This window comes from Ctenopharyngodon idella, chromosome 6 (genome assembly GCF_019924925.1).
Source record: "Ctenopharyngodon idella isolate HZGC_01 chromosome 6, HZGC01, whole genome shotgun sequence".
NCBI classification, from domain to species: Eukaryota; Metazoa; Chordata; class Actinopteri; order Cypriniformes; family Xenocyprididae; genus Ctenopharyngodon; species Ctenopharyngodon idella.
The window spans coordinates 23,536,054-23,562,140 of record NC_067225.1 but is presented as its reverse complement, the minus strand read 5'-3'; the positions used below and the strand labels follow the sequence as shown (position 1 = coordinate 23,562,140).

The following is a 26,087-nucleotide window of genomic DNA, read 5'->3' as shown; positions in this document are numbered from 1 at the left end:
CGCCGTTTTGTTTTGTGTGTAGTACGGAGTTTATCGAAATAACGCTTTTGAGTGTCAATTCAAACAAAAACTGAACTGTATATCACACCAAAACACAGGTGTTGTTTCGTTGGGCTTGTTATCTAGTAGAAAAAGTTTATATACACGCGAGTAAACGTTGAAGAGAATAACTGGGAAGGGTTTCCACAACTTTTCGTTCATGGAGAGCGACGGTGAGTATTTTAGGCGATTTATTAAAAAGCTCGTGAATTCTTGCCGTTGCTGCTGGTGGGTGTACATCAAAAATCTTTGTGAGGAGAAAGCAGCCTGGCTACAACAAATCCGCATGGATGATGACCAAATCACAACTTCTTGCGTTGTAAATTCATCATTTGCTGTTCAAGTGCAGGAAATGTAAACATCAGGTTTGGGGCTTTCTTACCTTGATTGGAAGACAGGAACCAAAGAATGGTTGAGGAGGGGCCATAAACAATTGATTCGTTTTAAATATACGTAAGTATATATATATATATATATATTAAATAGATATCTCATCAGTATTTTCAACAAAATTTCAGTAAATCACAAAATCTCTTGCAACCAGAATGCGCAAAAATCGCACTAGCCCTAAAATTCGCTAGTATGTAACCATATAAACATGGTTAAAACATGGCTTAAAAACATTTTACCTTTATAAAGTAACCATAATCACTTTCTCATAGATATAGAAATAAATATATTATTAAAAACGTAGCTTTAAAAAAATGCCTTTAAGGTGTGCTAATAATAATGATTAAACATGTTACTGTCATAATTGTTAAGTAACTACTCGGCTCATTCTTTCCATTTGAGTGTTATGGACACTAGTAGGCTAATCTTTCTCTTTCTCAGAAGATCATTTTAGCTGCACAATACATCAAGGTATGGTGGTATCAAATTGCAGTGCTTTATAATTTTATTAGAACATTACATTTATAAGAACACCTCCTGTACTGTACGCACATACTGTACGTGCACGCTATAGTGATAAATAGAACATCATAGCACAGAGTGGAAGAAAAATGCTTTATTGACACCTTCTGTGATACAATCAATCTGATATATTACTTGTTCTCACTACCACTCCCCATCAATGGATATTAAGGCTCCTCCATTGAGCCTCTAGACAATTTTATTATACATAATCAGATTTTCAGTGAGGCTTGACAGTCTGCTGGAGATTAAGCCGAAGTGTAATGGCTTCTACCAAGCTTTAAAAACTAATTAAACTAATCCTGTTAATTTGACCTGTGTTCAAAACTGGTCTGCATTGTTCTGACTGAAAGGTTGTTTAAGGGAGCTGCTGGTGGATTTGACATGGTCAATGGTCGAAGTTAGTGGCCTTCTTAAATCTCTCAAGCTGCATTAGACTAGTGTGCAGACTGATGCCTGCCTAATGCTTTTAGAAGCAGATGCCGGATGCAGAGGGATGTGGCTGTGCTTCCTGGTACTGTTTCAGAAGCTTTATTCCAGAGAGGCGAGGGCTGAGACTCCACTGAGATGCTTGTTTTTTTCAGCTTTCTGTACATACTATTCTGTTCTAGCATGGCAACATTTAGCATTTGATCCACTGCCTGAAAAAGTGTTAGATATCTAGAATTGTTAACCAATATTAATCTGTTTTAGGACAGCTAGTTCTGTCTGTACCAGGGTAACCATTCGAAACTGAATGACTTTTAAATTCCCATTAAGTTTGAATTTATAATTTGAATGTAAAGAAAATAGAATTACAATAGAATTGATGTTCTAAGAAAATTATAAAACAGTAATTTTTAACTAGGAAAGTAAAGATTATTAAGTTCTTGAATGTTAGATGTTAAAATTTTTATTGAAATTTGAAATTTTGCAACTTTTTTTGGAAGGGGAAAGCGCACTTCATTTCCCATTGTTGAATTTCTTTGAATTGCCAGTTCCTATCATTCCATTTCAATTTACAGTTTAACTTTGTGTGTGGCCAGTTCCAAACTCATGGATTGGCATGGTGCAAATTCTTTAGTTCTGAAATTTGCAACAACCCTTTTCTGTACAAAACTAAAACTTAAAGTTTTAAAATTATGCTCAGTCAGTGCCCTTGTACCTTTTAATGTCCCGTTGGCATTAATAGAGTATAATGTATTCAATATTGTTGCAAAAAAGTTTCTAAGATTTTTTTTTTTTTTATAGCTGTACATGTGTAGCTGGAATGATTTCTATGCTTCTTGCAGCATAAACATTTATCAAGAGCAGCTACTATAAGGAGAGAGATAGAAAGCGAGGGTAGCTCTGAACAGCACTTACCCACACACACCCACATCCCATCATCCAAACAAAGCACTCCACTCACACATCATCTGCAAATGCAAAGGCTCCTCAGTGTGTGGGCTGAGCAAATGGCACCAAGTCATGGTCACACACCAAGCCAAATGCTGTTAATGCTGTAGATTGCCTTTAAAGCAACACTAGTCAAACACGCTGTGGGAGGACTAGAACCTTTCACTATGATCCCTGTCTCTGCCTTTAAAATGACCAGTGTCCCCTGACCTCTCTAATTGTGAGGTAAAAGGCCACGTTCACAAGTTCACAAGGCACTTTGCCTTATTTCGCCCACTATCAAAGCAGTTTTGTGATCTACTATATAGGGGTGAGGTAGTATCACCAAGAGGGGAATAAAAACATGGTTATACTGGTTTCCACTGAAAGGGTTTTTCCTTCCATTTGTGTCAAATTGCAGATGCAGAAGACCTCTCTCCTCTGCACGCCCCCACCACCCCCTCCAGATTAAATGGACACAGATAAATAGATCCTCTGGATGGAGTGAATATTGCTCTGTGCTGAATGAATAATGTATGTACGTGGCTGACATTGTGGGTCTGATTTGTTTTAGATTGAGACAGAACTCTGCAAAATTACTCGTAATGTCCATTGAAAATATTCAGACCCCTGCGATACTACGGAAAAGATGCATGGACTTATCCTGAGACGTTAACAACATGCAGTAGACAATGTGTAGGAAACAAAGATTATTGGAGTAAGTCTTACAAGAAAATACTATTGCAGTCTTTCTACTTCAAAATGTCATGTTTAATTTACTTGTTTTTTTATTTACCATACACAATGAGTAACTCACCTTGTGTCATAGATTGCAAACAGCTTTTTATTCCCATCCACAGCATTCCTGCAAAACAGAACAGAAAAGGAGGTGATGTTACTATTCCCATCATTCAATGCCATGTTACTATTTTTGGAATCTACGCACTCTCTAACAATTGTGATGTTTCTGATTGTGTAGAGTGAAAAAAGAATCCCAAAAAACATTACGAAATATATCACTTTTAAATCATAACAAACAGTATGTCTTGGGTTCAAACAGGCTGCTTTTGTGTCTTTCTAGTGATCTTAGTTATTCAAGCTCCATTTAACGTGCACATACACACTAAACTAGATCAGGTTTATCAGATGCTCGCAGGACACAGGTGGACCGTAGAAGTAACAGCTGCTCTTGTGTGAAAATCTCTGGAGTGCACATCAGTGGAGTCAATCAGCAGTCAGACAAAAGCGCTTCAAATCCCCAAATCACATTACTACAATATCACATTATGCTTATTCAACAAACTGTCTGTACTGTCTTTATTAACCTAGAAATAATCTTGTCCTAACGAATGCATGTTTTTTTTTTCTTTTCTCGATAGCACTGTGACCATTAAAACCAACCCAAAGCAGATGTTTAATTTACTCAGTTGAATCAAAGACTTTCTTTGATTCTCTTGCTGTAAATTGATGTAACGCCTTCAACGTGAATTACCCATAGTGTGTGCATTTTATTGAGATTCTTTAATACACAAGCTTGTTTATTTTTGAAGTTGTAATCTTAATGCATTTATAGTGTTTTGCTTGATCACTAGAATAGTAGTAATGTGTATGACACTGCAGACATTTCCCAGTTGTCTTGTCACCCCAAATAAGCATAAAATGTGTCATTATAAAGAAACTAGTTCAATAAGTTCTTTTCACTTATGCACAACATGAAATTGGAGCAGGTAGAGCTTTTTAAGGTTTTCATTTATTGACTGAGACACTGCAGTGATATCAGCATCAGAAAAAAATGGGATTAGAGTTCCCTCTGATGGCTGTCCTCATTACTACTCCATTCTGTTTCTTAGAAAACAATACTTGCTCTCAAACCATTTTTATATAGTCTTACCAAATCAATATTATGTATATTTGACTGATACCTTGATATCTTTATATAGCCTACCTAGACTTCATATATATTTTAACTCATTTATACGCAGGACTATTCTATAATTTACAACCCGTTATAATTGGGCAAAACTGGTACTTTTAAACCATAAATATCCCCAGTGGAGATATAATGATCCGCATGTAGAGAAAGCCAGTCTTCATTAAACAGCCTGGCGCAGGGGGGCTGCCTAAGGGTAAACGCTCGCGCGCAAAATGCATAGTAAGCAGAATTGTTGGGAAATCCACTCATTTTCTAGCGTCCGCGCGCCGGCGACGGGGTAATCGCGCTTTTCTCTGAATAAGCTCAAACAAGATAAGTTTCAAAACCCAATGGCCGCTTAAATTTCCCTCGGGGGGTAATTATGCAGCGCGAGCGGAGGTGACGTCCTATTACTTTGGTCCCAAATACGAACAAATGCCACTAGAGTGACAGTCGGGCTAGAGTGAGGAGAGCAACGGACGTCCAAACTGGCGACCCGGTAAGCGGAGAATCCTGTTAAACTCTGTAACGCCTCAACGGTTGCGCAGATAAGCGTTGAGATGTCGTGCTAGGCTACCACAGAGGAAAGAAGGGGGAAAAGTAATGGTCTGTTAAAGGGAATGTGTTGACTAGAGGGAGAATAGGGGAAGAGAGAAAAAGTCTATTTTAAGGGCTGTCTGGTTACTATCGTTCAATTGGATTTAGGAGTGATGAAGAGGTCTTTGGGATGCGGGGGAAAGGAAGGGATGCTCTGCAGCGGTTGTTCAGTCACTGAATCGTAAAAGAGGACAGAACAATGAGCCTGTATGGTTGAGACTGGATATATCTGAAGAACAACGCATCATACTACTGCTGTAAGCTGAACGTTGCGGGATTTTGCTCACTGCTTCAAAAGGAATTCATTGCCATTTTTTTTTTCAACGTGGATCTACTGCACCATTCAGGTATTTAAGGTAAGATACGAGGCTTTTACTGTAAACTATCTCTGCACTACTCTGCTTTGTAGGACTTACTGTAAATGTTCGACAAGTTTATACGCCAGAGGCTGTTAAAACTAAGCATTACAGCTGCTGCAAACTCAGCGCTCCCACAGCTTTTTACAAACCATCACGTTGAAAGAAATGTTGCAAACTGGCATTCAAGGGAAATGCACAAAACATGGTTGTTTGACAGAACGGATTCTTAAAGTTTAAATTTGAAATAACTTGTATAGTATCTGATATTGGCAAATTAATAGTTAAAAATAAAGACATTTGAATTATTATTATTTATTTATTTATTTATTATTATTATGATTTTTATTAAAATAAATAATAAAAAAGTCCCAATTTTAACTGTAACATGGCTGATCAGAGCTGTTTGTTCAACACTTTTGGTTAATTACTATATTTATTGTTTTTAAGTTTACTGATCATCCTATTTTAGGGATTTTGAATGCACATCTATTTTTATCTTTCCTTCTTGATTTATTTTAAATTAATGTGTGCATAATTTCATTGAGAATGGTCAGATTATCATGCTTGTATGAATGACTCCATATGCTGGACTCTTTGCAGGTATGGGATATGGACCACACTGCAGCACCAAAATGAGAAGTCTGTGGGTCGGTGTTTTGTTCATAACTTTCACCTGCCATCTGAGGTAGATTACATGTTTAATGTAACTTTCTATTTCTTGTTGACTTCATATTATCTTCTAGTTAATTGCAGGAGTAAATTAATTAATGTATGCATGTATGTCTATTGATTCATATCTTAAGAATGCACATTTTCCAGACCATTTTATCAGTGTGGTCACCTAATGGATGGGAACTAATACTTGTAGTTATTAATTATCTGTGGGGTCTTGTGCATCAGCCTCTCCCAGTCTACTACAGGGACTCCTAAAGAGTCAGAGCTCAATGATAACATCACAGTATTTACACGAATCCTGGATGGATTGCTGGATGGCTACGATAACAGACTGCGACCTGGGCTTGGAGGTAAACTCTGCCTAGATACCATTTTCATCAAAAAAAAAAACAAACAAAAAAACAAAAAAAACAATCTGTAGCAAGATCGTGATTTAGTGAGAGGCGTTTTTTTTCTTTGTATATTAGGGCAATTTATGTCTGGCATTGACCTCCAGTAGTTATTCTGAATAGATGTCTTCAGATAGATGGTTTTTGAAAAACAGAGAGAACGCCTGCACATTCCATCGTGACCAGCAGCATGAAGGACTTTCAAAAAAAAAAAAAAAAAAAGAGAGCGAGAGAGAGAGGGAGAGATGCTGCTTCTATTCAATCCATTAACTGTGAAGAAAAGTACATAAAAAAAAAAAAAAAAGAATCTGTGTTTTCATACAGGAGATGTTTGCACAGAGCAGCAGTGATCACTGAAATTGCCTGGTCCTCTGTGAAAATCAAACGGCCACTATTTCCCAGCACTCGCAATTACAGTGTTCTTGCAAGAGACAGAGAGAGAGAGAGAGGGTGGGAGAGAGAGAAAGGATATGAATGTTGCTGCTGACCTTGAGAAAGCTATCGTTCTTTGCAAAAGGTGCAGGTTCATTGTTCTCAGAGGTCGAAACCATGCCATTATGGCAGAGAAAGAGAATAAACACAGGCTGCTTTGTTTCCATGTGAGAGAGTTCAAGGAAGCACATCTCATAACTGTAGCAGCAGCAACATGATGTCAGTTGATAAATGATGGATTTGGACTTGATTTAGTGCTTTGAGAAGGAAAGTGCAGTCAGCAGCCTGAAATTAATTGCTTTTCATTTAAAATGAATGCAACTAACAGAAATAATGTGGGTGAATCAATGAGTACTTTAATGGAAATTCTGCATGTATTTTATATAATATATACATTCTCTATATATATTTACTATATATGTTTGTATGTGTGTGTATACACAGACACACACACACACACACACACTATTTACATATATATTTATATATATATTTATACGGTAACACTTTACAATAAGGTTCATTAGTTAACTAGTTAACATGATCTAATAATCAACAACATTTATTAATTTTAACTTTGTTAATGTTAATTTCAACATTTACATGCAACATTATTAAAATCAAGAGTTGTATTTGTTAACATTAGTTAATGCACTGTTAACTAACATGAACAAACAATGAATTGCTGTATTTTTATTAACTTTAACGTTAACAAAGTTTAACAAATACAGTAAAAAATTTATTTGCTCATGGTTAGTTCATGTTTGTTAATACATGAACTAATGTTAACTAATGAAACCTTATTGTAAAGTGTTACCATTTATACTTTATTGGAAATTCTCTCTCTCTCTCTCTCTCTCTCTATATATATATAGTAAATGAATATAAAAAAATGTGTAAATATAATATAAAATATGCAGAATTTCGATTATAGTATAAATATATAACATCCAAAATTAAACTTAATCTAACAAATCACTTTTTTTGTGACTTTACAGAGAAAGTGACTGAAATTAAGACCAACATCTTTGTCACCAGCTTTGGGCCAGTGTCAGATACTGAGATGGTAAGTATTTAAACCATATTCTTTCTTCATGATGAAACACCATTCATTCACCTCTACAGCTGGAAATTCCCAACTGAGATCACTCTTCATCAAGACCCCCTTCATTAAATCCTGCCTCCATCTGTAACATTACTTCACCTCTGCAACATTTCCTGAAATTCTGCATGCAATATCTTAGGTAGGTCACAGTATGATCTGATGAATGAAACTATTGTTCATTTTTATATTCAGTCATGTGACACATTTGATTTTGCCTTCAGGCAAGGTCGTCGCTGTAAATCATGGGCCCCTGGAGAAAAAGTTTATGGGGAGGCCTTAGTGGGCCCCTCCTCCTCATCACAGGGCCTGGGGTCCCCTCACGACGACCCTGCCTTCCACTGCACACTAAATGAACATTTTCCTTTGAACAGGAATACACCATTGATGTGTTTTTCCGTCAAAGCTGGAAAGATGAGCGTTTGTGTTTCAAAGGGCCAATGGAGATGCTACCTCTGAATAACCTGCTGGCCAGCAACATCTGGACACCTGACACCTTTTTCCTTAATGGCAAAAAATCCATTGCTCACAACATGACTACGCCCAACAAGCTTCTAAGACTGAAGGATGATGGGACATTGCTATACACCATGAGGTACCAGTTTAAGCTACAATGCCTTGTCATTTCACAATATGAACTGCTGTCTGCACGAATGGATTAGATTAGTTATGGGTAGTGCAGCCATACATTTAACCTTCATCTCATTTATGGCCTCCTCACCCTTGTTTTGCACTGCTGAACCCTCTGCCATGTGACAGATGTGTTAAGCACACATGAACTCGGCTCCTGCTGTACTCAGCATCTCATGTTCCACATCGTACAATCTCAGTGGGAATGTTCAGCTTGCCCCTGCTAAAGCTTTTTCTCTATACTTTTTGTCTTCTCACAAGAGGACACATGAGTTGTTTTCATTAGTGGTTCCACATGCTTTAGATTCCTCATGCTTATTTATTCTCTTTATATTTCACAGACAAAATTCTTCTTGCTCTGTTTATGCTATAGACTTGATACTTCAAATCACCCTGCTTATTGAGGAGAGGTGTGCTATTACTTCTTTTAAGCAATCACAGTGATTTTCCCAACAGGCAAAGAATTCACATAGCCTTGCATTGAAAATGGATCAGAAGCATCATCTCTCGGGTTCAGAATATCATAGAAGCTTTGAGGTGGGCTCTTTTGATTTGGTACCTCATGTCCTGAGGCCATGTGTGGGATCTTTCAGGCCCCTAGGCAGGGTTCAGCAGTAACCTTGTTTGTTTTTTAGTTTATTTATTTATGCCCTGCTGACATTTTTACAGGCCCTAACACAAAAAATTACAAATTAATATTTTTTTTATTTTTTAAAATTTGTATATTTATTATTTAAATAATTACTACTTTTTATATGCATTAATAAATATTTATTATTAAACATATTATTTTATATTCCCTTTTTTTTTACAAATTATTTTTAAAATAAAAAATTATATCATAAACTATGGAGCTCTACTCATGACATGCAAGAAAAAAAAGTAAATCGTGCATACGATTTACTAATTCGTTCCCTTGATTTACTAAATTGTGCGCACGATTTACTATTTTGTTCCCTTGATTTACTAAATCATGCGCGCAATTTACTAATTCGTTCCCTCAATTAGCTAGTAAACAGCAATTAATTCATAAACACTTTTGCTGGAAAATGATGGAATGCGGTATACTGCAAAATCTTAAAAAAAAAAAAAAAAACTTGTATTATAATTTTCAATCTATTATTACTGAAGCTACCAAGACTAATCACATTCTTGCACTTTTGACTAAACCTCATTTATGTTAGCCAGTAAGATTCGCAATTTTAAAAAATCTTTTGACTTTTGTTAGTGTACTGATGCCCCAAAGGCTCTATTTGGGAACCCTGCAATAACGCAGAGGCAGATTCAAAATTTGTTGAAACTCCACACACATTTTTTTTAGAAAATGTACCTACTGTATCTAGTTTTTTTTTTTTATGCCTTAGAACCAGTTATCCAAGGGTGTTTCAACCTAAGGGTGTTCCAGAGAAAAGAAAGTCAGAGGGGGGTGAGGCAAAATAAGAGACAGAAACAAAGGAAAAAGAGAAAACGGAAGAGATTTTGTGGCTGTATGTTTTATGCCCCTGTTGTTGAGTTGTTCTTCACAGACTGTCTGCTCCATTACTCGCAGTACCAGGGTAGAGCGAGAGAACACACACACACACACACACACATGCACACACTTACAGTCACATACACACACAGTTTCTGCTCTCCAAGCTATCATCAGCAACAATCTACTGCCAAGTGCCGTGCACTGCTGTGTTAGTGCTGTATAAAAGCCGCTATTGTTGTTCTCGAAATGGCATCAATACTAAATCCTCTCTATAGTAGAACCTGCTTGTTTAAGTGCTGAATTTTGAGGCACACAATCGTAATAGTGTTTAGATTGTGGTGGTTATGTATTAGTTATTTTTATTCTCCGAGGTTACAGTTATGATGATCCATTATGTAATGAGTTTTTAGCCGTTATTAACTCAAATTCAAATGCAATGGGGGATTTGGTGAGTTTTCCATAGAGGTAACAATTAGATTTCATGTAGTGGGGCTAAAGTAATATAAAATAAATGAAAAAGGCAAAGAACATGGATCATTTCATTTACACAAAACACATTCTTTTCTCATTTGCGAAGCTTTGCTGTTTCAGTTTTATTGTGATGTATATTGTGAGACCAAACACATGTTACAAAATTATTCAATTGATAAAGCCTTAGATAGAGCTGCTTTTTAGACTGTAGATGGAATGAGACCATCAATCAAACATTAATGACTCTGAGAGGAAATGACTTGGAGCATGTCATTTAGAAATCAATGGTGGAGCTATTGTAGCTTGCCTACAATAAACTCTGCCCAGTGTTGCATTTCCTAACAGTGCAAACCATTAAAAGGGCTTTTTACCACTCACTAATGCGCACATTGTTTCCGGAAAAGTGATCAGCAGTAAGGTTTTTTTTTCTTGTTGAGATGGAAAGGAGCACCTTAGCTGCCATGAAAAAGCAGGGCAAAACAGTTTCACCACCCACATTCTAAAAGTGGAATGCAGTCTACAGGCTTTTATTAGAGTTAAAAAGGAGGTTATGAGACCGAACAAAAGGGAGATGTTCTAGAAACTGTCAAATCTTCTGAAGGATCTGCCATGTTTTTAAAATAACTGCTTAGCTTGAGTTTGATGTTGAGAAAAATGGTGCAGTAGGCAAACATGCATTGTAAAAATTGCAAATATAAAATAAACATTTTAAAAGATGTTAATAAAACAACAGGGCTTTAATTTTTTATTTTTATACATTTTAACATATCCAACATAGACATTGAGGGGGACACATCCACTTCACTATTCAGATTAATGGTTGACCAATATGAGTTTTTCAGTAAGCGATCCTAAAATTTTACCTTAAAATTTAATATCTGTTTATATTCTTGTGTATGTAAATAACTGTTAAAAATACCACTTGATAATGACACATATCTGATTCTCCATGTTTTTCAAACAGCTACTTGACTGTGAATGTGCAAATTAATGCAAAGTCCTGTCGTGATAGCATAATTTCCATATATTGCAATGACATACATGCACTGTATATGCAACCTGAAAGATAAATACCTTTAATATTAAAAAGCACAAACTATTACTCTTCAATAACTATATCTCTTCAATATTTAAGGAAATAGTAAGAAAGTAGTATTTTAAGTCGGGCATTATTTAAATAAACCTGAGGTTTGTATCTTAATATTGTGTTAGCACAGAATCAGCCACCATTATTTATAGATACAGACTTTTTCTATCCACCTTTTTCCTGAGGGGCCTACTGCATTTTGAATTATTGGTGGAACTTCCGGTTTGGGGAACTTCAAATAATAAATAATCCTTATCAGCCAGTTTGACTGTATGAGCTGTCAATTTCCCTTCATGTTTTATTTTCAGACGTCAGAAGAATAACGTAACACTTGGTATTTTAATGTGACATGGTATCACAAGAATATCTACGGCAAGAGCTCTTTTCAGTCGCTGCATTCTTTTCCTCCTGATTATTTTCCTTTTTCATTGTATTCTGCTGTAAAAATATGAAAAAAGACAACATATACTGCGCATTTGTGGTCTGCTCTCCTGATTTAATTTACGATATATCCCATGAATAATTCACTGGAATGCACTAAGAATCTCTCGTTTTTCTCCCAAAACCCCACGTCTCCTTTCAGGTTTGTTTTCACACAGATGCTTTAAAATGTAATTGTCTTCCCGTTTCACTTAAAATCCCTATCAGCAGCATTTACTGGAATGTTTCTAAAGCAGGTAAATACAGTATTTGTTATCTGTCAAAATGACGGAAAGCACTTTGAGATCAATGCTAAAATTAATGAAATTTTTTGATTAAAGGCACAATATATATATGAGTAAAGTATCCAAAAACCACTAGAACAGTGTTATATATTTTGTTGACTTGTGTACTTACATTATCCCAGATGTTTCCAAGAATGTTTAAATCCAGAGAAATAAGCAATTTTAACCAAGACATGTGCGTCGCCTATGAATGACATCATACCTACGTTACCCTCAATTTCCGGTTTTATTTCATAGAAACCATGTAAACACCAAAAACGCTTTAATATATTGCGTTTTATTAGACAAGGGAACAACTGTTTGGGAACAACTGTTCTGTCTAAAAATACATTTATAGACAGAAAACTAATCATTGTTATATAGCTCAACACGTCTTATTGTTTGAATCTCATTTTCTTGATTATATTAATGTGATATTCAAATATCAATCTAGCTTACTGCAGTGTGCAACAAATGTCTCATAGCAGCCGCTGCAGAGTGAACGCACAGAGTAACGCTCTCAAATGTATCTAATATGATAAAACAGCACTGTGTTACCCCACATACACTTGACCGGAAGAAGAGGAAGCGGCGACTGTGGCATAATAAAAGTTCCGCTGCTCTCGAGGCGTGTCGCGCTCGTGTCTCATTAACAATCGCTCCAGCGGCCACGTTCAGCTCCAACATCACTTGCCCTGCTCTGCTTCATACTACAGTAATGTTAATAATCTCATCCATGAACATGATTTCTGTCCGAGTCCTTTTGGATTCTTTTCCCCTGGCTGTGAGGTGAAGACGACATCTCCCATGATTCCGCGCTCAATCTCGGCATCATCAAGTTACGCCTTTGTTTTGAATAGGTGACCTCTAGTGGTGAAAAATTACATATTGTGCCTTTAAGGCAACATACATAATACTGACATATATTACTACAGTGATATTTAACACATCCGTAATATTGCTGCAGAAATAATCAAGATTTTGGGGCTATTCATTGTCTGTTGTAGTAATTTGATAATGCTTTTACACTTTTAAAGTTCCTTTTAATGTTCGAAGGTTAAAGGATGAGAAGAATAATGTCACTTCATTGTACCCAGTTTTTTAAAGCTTATTATTGTGTTCATAGAGCAAACCTTTTTTCTGATTGTTTACAGTTTAACAGAAGTTACTCCCATAATTCGCGCAAAGCATCTTGGGGCATAGGAAAAAGGTGGATAGAATGCTCTATGATATATAATTTATGAGCTTTAATGGGCTATCACAGACCAAATAAAGCTCACCGTCAGGATAAAGCTCTGAGCGCTCACCATTTGTCAAGGCCCCAGTGCCACATCATTTCGTCTCCACATCCAGCAATGCTGACCTCAGCACTAACTGTGTTCAGTAAGTACATAGCGAGCCCTTCGCCTCCCATATGGCTGGTTTTGATAAAGTTGTGTGAGCTGGTCGAATGGAGGTTGAGTTTAGAGGACAGTCCTTGATTTTTCCAATACAGCAATTCATCATGGAGCTGTCAGAGATGAAGGCCCTGTGCTGATTAAGTGAAGGAACAGCGCCTCACGTGTCCCGCCCCATTAATTACATTCTTGCAGGACTTTCAGTCAGAGATGCAACCACGGGCCCTTCAACCCTGGTCCCATCCTCAGTTGCTGATGATGGAGGTTTTAAGCAGTTCCAGTTCCGTGGCAATATCAAGCCCTTCATTACACTGTCAGCTGAGGGTCAGTGCTGACATCTTATTGCATTGCTTACACCAAAGCACTGAATAGGCTCCAGTCGGGACATTAAGGGAGGGCTTAATGGCCACAGGGTGGCATAATAAGCCAGCCATCCTGTTCTCATTATGGTAATGCTAGCTATGATTAGCCTTGATCTCATATAATTGCTTTGCTAAATGGCCTTGCTGATGACTTTCTTTAGCAGCAGACTTTGGACATTGATTTAAATAGACTGTATGCAACCAGACATTGTAAATATCATGGACGAGTCTGTTGGATGCATGAACATTTCTTTGTTACACGCTTCTTTGCAGCAGGAAATTCCTGAAACCTTTAGCTGTTTGACAGAGGGACAAATTATGTGATGCTGCTTCCATTTCATATTTCTAATGTCATGTTAGATCATTTATATACTCTATAACATCCAGCTATTGGATTCAAGGGCACTCTCTCTGTTAGGATGAATTAATGTTGTCCAGTTGCAAAATCCATCTGTCACATTTAATGTGTTTGGCCACAGATCTTTTCAGGAAATCATAGAGTTATAAAAAAAAAAAAAAAAAAAAAAAACTGTTTCATAAGTGGTCCACTAGAGGGGGCTACAGGACAGTGGATTTAGCCACTGCAGAACCACTGCAGCGTTCTCCACATCAGGGGTTTTCAAACTTTTTGATACCAATGATCCCCTTGTGGGGAACACCATAAAATATAAAGGCAGCTATCGGTTTTCATAAGACTTATTTATACTGTGTGTGAAATAAAGTGATTTTTATTTATATGTAAAGACGACATGTATGCAAAAATAAATAATTTACTTTTATGTTGTCACTGTACTAAAGCCAATTATTAACAGTACTTTAATAATTTAATTTAATTATTAAATGCATTAAAATTTCTTTTATTACTTAATTTATTAAAATATTATTTGGAAAAGTTAAGCAGGGTTTCTGTGGTGTTAAAAAGGATCATAAATCAGCTGCCAAAATTCATAAAGTCATGATATAAATATTGCATGCATTGAGAAAAAGTGAATATCTTCCTCAGTATTTTTGTCCTGTTTTCCAACGCAGATATCTTTAAATAAAGATACATTTACTTGAGATGTTAAACGAAGTCTTGAAAAATTGAGCAAAATTGAGTTTATACTTAAAACAAGAAAATATCTGTCAATGAGTTATGACAACTTCCCTTTGAATTAAGCTGATTTTTTTCTGAGCCCATTGGCAGATATTTGTTCTTGTTTTAATCATAAACTCACTTTATTTCAATTAATTTCACATAAAACAAGACTTCATATTTGATGTCATTTTGCATCTCAAGTAAATGTATCTTGATTTAAGAATCTTTAGACAATTGCACTGAAAAGAAGACAATTCAATGGGAGCAGAGCAATTCGAGCTTATTTGTAAGATGAATTAAAAAGTAATGGATATCTGTTGGAAGTTGTATTTTCAAACTCTGAAGTGTTGCTAATACAACTCATTGTGTTTCTCCTTAGACATAAATATTGACGTATATTGGGTTCCCTGAAATGTATTCTTTAAATTTTCTTTACTCTGTCTTAAAAAGTCTTAACATTTACCTTCATAAAACCTGCAGAAACCCTGGTTAAGTTTACAGAATTTTCTTTCTTACCTACTATTAGAATAATATTAGATGTATACCTGAACAGAAACAATTAAATTTGTATTGCACTTTTCACAATAAATGTCATTCCAAAGCAGCTATAATCAGTAAACATTAAAATTATTGCTTTTAAGTTCACAAGTGAAAATCACATTGTACAGATTCATTTTCTCTCTCTCAAAAAAAAAAAAAAAAAAAACCAAGCGAAAAATAAAAATAAATTAAAAAGATTTTTTTTTTTTTTTTTAAAAGACTGGCTGACAGTGAAAATGAAACTGCAAAAAGTTTAACCAAAACCAGAAGTTATTCTATGAAGTGAAAGCATGTATAATATCCCTTAAAATGAAAAACTAAATAATGAAAAGCAACAACAATAGTAATTTTATGTACAACATAAAAAAAATATTTTTCGAAGTAAATAAAACAAAGATTATTGGAGTATGCTTTACAAGAAAATAGTATGTCAGTCTTTCTACTTCTTTTAGTTTATGTCATTTAATAATTAGATAATTGAATAATTTAATTGGGCTGAAACTGAATCAGTCTTCACTAGTTGGTGACAGAACTGAATGTAGTATTTCAAAAAAAAAAAAAATTCTTGTATTCCTCAAATATTTCAATAGGTGGCGCTGTCAGCTCAAAATAGGTCTTTTAAATCCTGCAGTATGCATGAATGAAAACTGAGAATAATTGAATAGGAAATGGCATTTGTATGTATGTGTTTATGCAGTGTGTGTGTGTGTGTGTGTGTGTGTGTGTGTGGTTATGAGCAAAGCCAGAATTAGCAGTGATTTACTTCACCGATTTGGCAGCATTCCTACTTCTGGCACATGATGGCACCCTTGTTCTATAAATACATCTAAGAGCTCTCAACACAAGCAAGCTCAGTCTTCCTATTAATATACACTCGTTATTCAATCCTATTGCTTACTTTAAGACGATTTTCAATCAGAAAATTGATTGAATCATCAGTGTTGCAGTGATGATTGTCACTATGGTGATGATAACTTAAGGCATGTTTATATTAACAACTGATCTCTAAAACATATCCTCAAAAGTGCTGATCTAGATTTAATCATATCTTAATGTTTCTCTCTTCAGATTGACCATATCAGCCGAGTGTCCCATGCAGTTGGAGGATTTCCCTATGGATGCTCATGCCTGCCCACTCAAATTTGGCAGCTGTAAGTCCATGAGGTTTTATGTTGAATGTGGAAAAATCCCCCTTGCCACACATAAAGTAACTCTTGTACATGTTTCATTGGCATTACAAAAAGATTTTAAAATAGCGGATTCCAAGAAATCTTAACAGATCCCTCTAATGCTATAGTGTGTAGTCACTCAAAATGCACAATTACATCTGTTATTCAGTTAATGTGAATAGCATCTTATATTCTTATTTAGATGCAAGTATAAAATTGTGGAATATATACAGTACATTGGTTGTCTTAGCACAGCATGGTTTCATTTATGAAACATTAGCATGGTAACAGGAGCAACATTTTTCAAGTGAAATTCCCACTACGGGAGATGAAGGGAATTCATCTTTCTGATATTACGTACCAAACACCTTTGCATTAGTTTTTCTCTCTGCATATTTTCTTAATACGTTTTAGCTATTGAAATATTGAGTAAAAAATTGTGTACTAATTTGACCCATTCTTGGCAGACTGGTGTTTAAGGTATGTCTAAACATATATTGAGTTCAGTTTAGTCTCATTATCACGTGGCATCCTGTCCAAGAGCAGGATTAAGATTATCACCTGGTGCTTGCAGGGAGGAGGGTGACTTGAGGACTGGATTAGTAGGAAGGTGTCCTGCCATCCCTCCCACACTCACGTACACACTGCACACATATAAAAGAAAGGCTTTTTTGGTTCTAAGAAGCTAGGAATGACCTGAGATGAGCTCAGCTTTCTTTGATGTTTAGGGCATTACAGGATAGTGCTGTACATGGAGTTAGGATACTGCAGAAACCATGACAGACAGCGCTTAAGAGGGGTGTCACTCATGTTTCAGGATTGTGCATATCAGAATATTTGATCAATTGTACTTTCGGAGCTGCATAGTAAAATCCTAAATCCTGATCTGACTTTCTTTAGGTTTTGAAGACCTCTCATTGGCTCATAGGTGTTAAACACAGATAAGAATACAGAAGAAATCAGTTTGGCCCGTGGGATGATTTGAACGTTTAAACATTTAAATTAAATCATGCTAAAAAGGTTCACGTTTATTATACTGGTATGATTCGTAATATTAATTTTTCTTTTTTGGTACAGCAGGTCAGATAAGCTCTTTCATTTGTGTTAAATGTTACAGTTATAGTCATGGGGTAATAAATATTTCCATTTATCAATTTTGTATGTGTATTTCATTTTGTGAAAGTTGCTCTTGAAATGTAATAGTTGCATAAGACCATGTATTTATGCTCTCCATGGGTACATCAAGGTTTATCAAATAAAAAATCGGCCAGCATAAGGTGACGTTTAATCTAATCTGGCCCGTGACCTAAAATGAGTCTGATGCCGTGCATTTGGACATCTCGTAGGCTTCCCAATGCGATTGGATGGATTGTTAAATTAGAACATCAGTTAGAAGTACAGTAGGGTATAAAAGGTAATCACACTAGTCTGTATGGTTTGACCTTGATGTATGTAGACAACCCTTCAAACTAATATTGAACCAGCCACACTGCATCAATTTAAGTGAAAATATTTCTCCAACAAGGCTTAGTAGTTCAAAAGATCTCTTATTGTCAGTTCTGGAGACTGGCTTAAGTTCTCCAGGATTTTTTTTCCTCAGCAAATTCTTGTTTGTTCTGACATTTCAGATCTTTCTTATGGACGATAGCATATCCAACAACATTAATTGTTTTAATTTTTTCCCTCTTATTGATTGTATCATATATCATCTATTTGATCATAGAAACAAGAACTACCTTACCCACCATAAATATTTAATGAAGGCTGAGCATGACTTTTATAAATGAAGAGTACGGTGTTAATAAACATGAACTATTCTGTACAGAAATCATTGGCTTTTAGTCATTTTGTTTAATTAGTAATTTCTCTGCTTTTTTTGAGATTTTTTAATTTTACATTCTACTTAAGAATTAAAACACCCTGTGAGCTATCTCAAATGTCTCAAATGGTATTAATTATTCATTGTCAGGTGGTAATTGAAAATTTAGCCTTCATTAAGACTTAGGAACGCTCTTACCTCGAGTTCACAGACTTGTTTAACAGCATTTTCCCTGCGAGAGTTACTCGATATACAGGCGGCAGAGAATTAGTGATTTAACTTGTAAATCGCACAACAAATGTGTTTACTTGAAGTATTGTGCTGTGTTATGTAAAGGGTTATATAAATTCTGTCTGCACTTAGCAGCTTTTGTTTGGCTGGTTGGATAACAGTGACAGACGCCTGATTTTAACTGTCATCTCAACCAAAATGCCCGAGAAAGGCAACCCTGCCTATTTAAACGACAACAGTTTTGAGTTGTGAAAATATTGTGTGCGTTATGTTAACGTGGAGCCTTTTCAGAAGGAATATTTTGCTCTTCAAAGAGACGCAGACAATCATTCTTGTAGTTAATCTCCACAGACACAATGTACATCTCTGGCTATGGATATTATCCTTTACATGTAAGCATCTTGAGTGAATCCCGTACAAAGGCTTGAATTCAGGATTAATGTATAGTCAGAGGGTCATTATCACAAAATAGCCCCTGACCTGAAGCTGAGGAGTCTTGTATCACCCTGAGAGGGTTTATTTTGCTGTAAAGACTGGCTGACTGCACATTATCCTACTTATTGCATGGCTTGACATGAAATATTGATTTGCGTTGAAATTATTTTATTAGTTGAGATGAAAGAGACCGTCTAGGAGCTCTGAACTCTTCAAATGACTGTCTGACTGTACATTAACCCACATATTACTCGGTTTCTTGACAATTTAATAAATAGAGATTAAATATTGGTTTAAATCTAAATTATTATTTTAGTTTACATATAGAGACTTTGGAGAGAAAACACAAGTACAGCTATGTATTTTTTCTAGATGAGCCATCATTTATACAGTCATTATTCAGCAATAACAACCACAATAGTAATTAGCTATTTTCTGATATTTTTCTCTCTGTCTTTCACTCCATATTCTTCATTCTGTATCTCTTTTTTGACATTTACTTTTTGTCATGTCCATTAAGGTTTATTTTATGACATTAGTACCAATATACTGTATATTTAGCACTTCCCGTACTGCAATACAGCCTTCGGGCTCTCGTGCTATGCAGGCCAGATTCACCTCAAAAGATTATATACTGTAGACCAAAGATTACTGTGGGATGATTCAACCTTGTAAAGGTCCCCAATGATGAATCATATTTTTGTTCAGATTAATCCAATATATCTCTTCCCAGAGAGTTTTGGGAGAGAAATAAGCTAAGGCATAGGTCAGCAATGGAGGATGTACTGTATGAGGCTGGTCTACAAAATAACTTATCGATATATAGGCCTTTTTAAAGGATAGGCAGTAAACAAATATGCGAAATCATTCAAAATACGTCCAAACACAGACATTTCAACAAGCATTTCAACAACCAAACCTTATACAATCACAAACATATTCTGTAGTTTTAAGAATACTATCTGTGTTTGGTTCTCAATCTGCTGAGCTAAAGGCTAAAATTGTGCTAGCTGGTGTATATAGTATTAGATTCACCTTAGGGCAGCCAAGCCTTATAATCTCAGTGTAAAAGAAAGACAGGGTTTAGGGACAGGTTGAAAGGTGCGGAATTTGTAGGAAAGGAAAGAGTGTTATTTCTTTGCATAAATGGAGTTTATATTACTCATGTCATTCTGGGAGTAAAAAAAATATTCATATGTAATTATCAATGCTAATTAAAGGCCACTGTTTCAGGCTAGTGGAAAATATCCTTGGTGAATCTTTGTCTTTCCTGAATGTAGAGAAGTTTAATCACATTAACGGCAAAAGACTATCATCATTATTTTATTGAATTTTGTTAATTTAGCCATTTAATTTTTGCAGATTGTCATTGTTTAGGAATGATTTGAGTGCTAATTTTTATAAGTATAGAAGAGAGAGACTGAAAGAAACCTAGAGGCTAATTCAGTTACTTCACATTGTCATTGATTTTAAATGCTGAAAGGCCTTGAATGTTACATTAAAAGCAAGAGTAGAGATGCACACAAGCAAAATGAAAACCCTGACATTTTATACATGATTAATTTAGAATTTAGAATCAAACAAGCCTCTCCAAGATTTGGCTCTCTCATTTATAGCTAAACCTTTATATGCACACACACATTCTGTCAAGCCAATCTCACTGAACAATTTATTTTAACTGGAAAGTGTTTCGGTCATGTGTGAGTAAGAAGGTGATTCTACAGGCTATTCACTCTGTGGGCTGTGGTGACCCTGTCTAAATGAAGAGCTACATTTGTTTCCCTCAAGTCTAAACACTTGACCTATGAGAAATATTTTGTCCTCCATTTGCTAGACCTTGTCACTTCCTTTGCTGTTTTCAGTATGTCAAAAAAGTATAAAACCTCTCAGAGTGCTCTGAGTATAATATAAACACAAAAAAAATATTTTCCAAATTCACATGTTGTCCATTATACCGTATTTATCATTCTAATATGATTTTTATTATTACCACCATATACAACTTCAGTCTCCTTCTTAGTTCAATCCATCACTGCTGGGTTAAAAATAACCCAAGTTGGGTTAAAAAAGGACAAACCCAGTGGTTGGGTTAAGTGTTTGCCCAACCTGCTGGGTAGTTTTATTTAACTCAACTATTGTTTAAAAAATATTGTATTGCTTGCTTAAAATGAACCAAAAGTATATTGGAAATTAACATGTATTAATATGTTTAATAAATAAACATTTGTTAATAAGTTTAATGAGTAATAATTAAACAATAAACATTTATTAATTCTTTTATTATTTCACCTTTTGATTATTATTGTTGCCTCTATAGTGATATTGTGTCTGATTTTTAATTTTCAACCTATTTTGGGTTCATTTTAAGCCAGCCATATAGTAATTTTTGGGTTAAATAAAACTACCCAGCATGTTGGCCAAACATTTAACCCAACCGCTGGGTTTGTCCATTTTCAACCCAACTCGGGTTGTTTTTAACCCAGCATTTTTTAGAGTTTAGTATTGGACTTGACAAAGTTTATAGTTTTCCATTTTTAACTTACACAAGTTCAGAGCTTATTAGGATCAGCTGATGTCCACTAAATTCAATCCAATTAGATCCACTTACAATCACCACCCATAATTAGTACCAATACTGTCTTCACACTCATTATCTTCATCTCCCCACCTGAACTTGCACCGAGCTCCAAACACTTTTCTTTTTGATATCTAACCTTAAAAAAATAAGTCTCCGGTTTCTAATAAAGTCTGAAATTTCACACATAGTTGGTTAAGGTTTATATCATAAATGCACAATAATTATGACAGCAGTAATGGATAGAAAGGGAAAGGGAAATAACACAGAACACAAGCATGATAACATACTGAAAATATCAAAATATTGAAAAAGCTTGTAGAAGAAGTAGCACTATAGTAACATACAAAAAATACCAGTGGAAGGTAGTTTAGCAACAAGAAATTTAGAGAGATTGATAACTTTCTATAAAATCACTGGTCTTTATTCATGGAACACAGAATTTTTGTTTTGAATCATTGATTCGAATGCAAAAATACTATAGCATAATAAAACCCACTGTGAACTTTTTACAGTAAACATTAAACATACATCTGTCCTAAAAGTGTGTTAACAATGTGCAGTATAAGTGTTTTATAAATTGCTGTACTTTTGAATAGAAAATCATAGGACTTGCCAGCATTTTGCACTAGCTACCTAAATATGCTCTCTGTCCAAGTACTCAGTATTAACTTTAAAATCTCATTTGGCAGGTTCCCTACAGAGTCTTAATAGGCAATGTGTGGACTTGTCCTCAAGTGGACTGTCCATTCTGAGAAGTGTATGAGGATGGCCCAGAAGCTACTTGCCTAAAATTCCTTACATATAACATTTCAACATGCTAAACTCTTTTTTTCTGCAACCATCCAATGAAATATGACAGTTTTTTTTTTGTAAAAGCCATGAACTGTGTTCAGAGGAGCATCTGGTTATGAGTATGTGTTAGTCATGATTTAGTCAGAAGATTTGTAGCAATATCGATAGCGAGTTTGATTTACCTATAATCAAGGGAAGACAATTTTTGAACTTCGAATAAGTTTGCAGGAATTTATTGGGGGTATCTAAGGCTATGTATTGTAGGTCTTTGTGAGTGTGTGTGTGTGTGTAGATTGTTGGCAGAATAATCCCTCAGTCTAGATGGTCGAAGTCAATCTTAATTGTGATGGAGACATCCATCATGAGAGTGGCAGGATAAATGTTTTGTTTCAAGATTGAATGTCACAATGGAAGGAGGGGGCAAAAGTGAAAAAATAGAGTGAAAAGAAAGTCAGTGATAAGAAAGCTGCAGCTATTTTATGTGAAACAATCATCTACTGAAAATTTTATTTCATATTGTGTTGAATCTGTTCTCATGTTGATTACAGTATGTACATTAATACTACTACTAAAATACTATTATTTAAAAAAAAAAAAACTGAAATTAAATTAAATTACAAAATAAAATTTAAAATGTTTATTTGTGGATCAGCGTATTATAAGAGGATTGCCTGCTTTTAGATTTAGTGGCCCTTGCTTTTATTGTATAGGACAAACAATATAAGGTTACACACTTTTTTTTAATTTTTTTTTACATATTTAACAAAGACTTGCTATCTCTTCAATTCATATCATTTGAGGTGGCCTAATACACCTGGCGCTTTGTGACGCCAGGCGTTGTCGCAAGTGTTTTTTGCTAGTTTCAGCCAGAAGCAGTTATCATTAATTTTACGTCCAGCACCCATGTTGTTTAAATAGCAAATGCCTTTGCGCCCTGTTTGCCCATAAAATAGGGCCCGAAGTGTTCCATCTTGTTGTCTTCAACTGAGGTGTAGCTGTCTGTGAAAATCTCTTTTTTTTTAACCTGATGGTCTGATCCTATTATTCAACACAGGTGCAGATGATTAAATTTATTACTCCCAGCTCTACACTTGGCAGGTACACATTGTTGATGAAGCAGATATTTCCCCATGATTGACAGGTGTAGACACTGTACCTCCTTAATATGAAAAATGAGACTTGCCTGCATGCAAATCACAATGCAATCAACTGACAATGACTGTATAATCAAGAGTGAGTAACACTTATATAACCTTATTTAAAGATGGTACTAAACAGATTACATTTAATTTAAACTAATCTTCCAGCCACTCGCTGTGTCTGGTTAATAAGCCATTATCACTGCATAATCTAACTTTGTGGCAGGTATAAAGTGTAAACTACTGTGTGTTTTTTCCAGATGCCTACCCTATCTCAGAAGTTGTGTATAAGTGGACTAAAGGCCCTAGCAAATCTGTGGTAGTGGCAGAGGAAGGGTCACGTCTCAACCAATACCATTTGATTGGCCACAGGGCTGGTACGGAAGATATCAGCACAAGTAGAGGTAAACCACTTTGTCTGACCCAATCCCATTCATTGTAATGAGTGTCACTCAGTCAATTGGTAAAAGATCTGTGAATCAACTTCACTGTTAGGACCAGAGTCCAAAACGTTTTTTTAGTATCTCCCTAAATTGAGAAAATATAATGCCCATAAACAATTCTTACTGGCCACGAAAATGTATTTTGTATTATGTTTCTTTCAGAAAGATTTTACATTTCTTTAAAAAATTCATATAAATCAATATTATTGTTATTGTTGTTATTATTATATTTGTGTCTGTTTTCATTGTTTTATACACAACGTTTTTATTTATTATTTATATTTTATGATTTATGATTTATTTTATGTATTATTAAATATTAATATTTATAATTTACAAATAATAATATATTTTAAATATGTATATTTATAGATAATATTATTGATATATATATATCCAAATCAATATTATTGTTATTGTTGTTATTATTATATTTGTGTCTATTTTATAGTTTTAAACACACAAAATGTTTTGTTTATTTTTTAAATAAATTATTAAATATTAATATTTATAATTTACAAAAATAATATATTTTAAATATTTATATCTATAGATAATATAATTGATTATATATATATATATATATATAATTAATAATAAATTATTAAAATAATTTAGCTTACAGTTTGATTTTCATGAATTACATTGCAGTTCCTTATAAAGTCCACATTGCAATTCATCATACAGCTGTCCACTGACATTTTATTTACTTGCTAGTAAATCATATATATGTATATATTTTTTTCATAGTTGATCTGATCTTCTACCTGATCTACCTGTTGCATCTCATGCATTATTTTCAGGAACAAGATGTGTTGCATCACACCATTTCAGTTTTTTTCTTCTACATTGTGTGACGTTATCTCTCTTAAATAAAGTGATAGCCCTTTGGTGATTATAGCTTTTTCAAATCAAGCTGGATGACAAATGAGTGATGAGGATTTCAGTACACCTCCCACTCATGGCCAGCTGTTTCTAGGGCCAGCGAGAGTACAGGAAGAGATGAAGATGAAAGAGCGAGAGAGAGGGAGGGGAAAAAACAACACTTATCCTGAGCCATTGGGCCTGGAGGGTTAATCCTTGTGCCTCCCCATCAGTTGTGCTTTTACCATGTGACGTCGGTCAGCCGCCATTGGCTCAAGCCGGCAAGAGACACATGGGAGCCTAACGAGGGGGAGAAGGGGGCCTAGGCGGCATCTGCTTAATTCGGTTATGTAAAGAGAACTGGTAATACACTCATATCATTGCTGCCTCTAGCTTTGTAATCATTAAGCATGGGGGTGGGGGTCGGGGGCTTCCCCTTGTTCCGCCTTTCTGGATGTACATATATGGATAACCGTGCTGAGCTGGCATACAGTCATATTCAATAACACATTATCATATTTTGATCATGAGCTAGGAAAACACTATCAACTGCGCTGACCATGTCATGTTTTAAACCCTGCTGAGCCATCGCTCTTTCTCACTGTGATTGATTTACACATCAAAGTTCGCCAGCTGTCATCAGGTAGCCAGAAGCTTTTTCAGAAACAAGCTCCCGGGTCACAGCCTTCCTTTCTGGGAGATCCTCCCCCCTTCCGATTTTTGTTCTGGCTGACTTGCAGGACAAAGGTCAGCTGGTCATTACTGCTGCTAATCTGAGGTGCAAACCTCTTTACAAAGTCAGAAATAGATCCACAGGGACTTCATATCATGAGCGCAGGGTCATTAGCTCAACTTAGAAAACCCAGTGGAGAAGAAAGAAAGAGCAAAAGAGGGAAAAAAGGCTTTCTAGAGTCTGCCAAACAGGGGTGAAATTATCTCCAGTGGAAATGTCAACATTCAATCACATGGCCCGCACTGTAAAGACATCCAGATAACCTGTCACCTTTTATTAATAAGAACTTCCATCCAGAAAATAGCACCTGCCCTTCCCAACTGTTTCAAATTGATTTAGAAGCTGATCCCTGTCGACTTTCAATGCTA

At 35.4% G+C, this 26,087-nt stretch overlaps 1 protein-coding gene across 4 annotated transcripts in view; it reads left to right on the top strand.

Annotated features, from left to right (window-relative positions):
* Positions 1-52: 52 nt before the first annotated feature.
* The window catches only part of gabra5 (gamma-aminobutyric acid type A receptor subunit alpha5), a 37,294-nt gene continuing 11,259 nt past the window's right edge, over positions 53-26,087 (top strand). Inside the window, exons 1-8 of one of the 4 annotated variants that reach the window (XM_051897505.1) lie at positions 53-212; positions 4,925-5,172; positions 5,776-5,860; positions 6,076-6,200; positions 7,670-7,737; positions 8,148-8,368; positions 16,585-16,667; positions 23,940-24,083. In XM_051897505.1, coding sequence (XP_051753465.1) covers positions 5,778-5,860; positions 6,076-6,200; positions 7,670-7,737; positions 8,148-8,368; positions 16,585-16,667; positions 23,940-24,083 — 724 coding nt within the window. In that variant the 5' untranslated portion in view covers positions 53-212; positions 4,925-5,172; positions 5,776-5,777. Of the gene's footprint in view, positions 213-277; positions 493-3,177; positions 3,197-4,023; positions 4,719-4,924; positions 5,173-5,775; positions 5,861-6,075; positions 6,201-7,669; positions 7,738-8,147; positions 8,369-16,584; positions 16,668-23,939; positions 24,084-26,087 lie in introns of those variants that run through there. The other 3 variants (XM_051897506.1, XM_051897504.1, XM_051897503.1) reach the window with 3 other exon arrangements.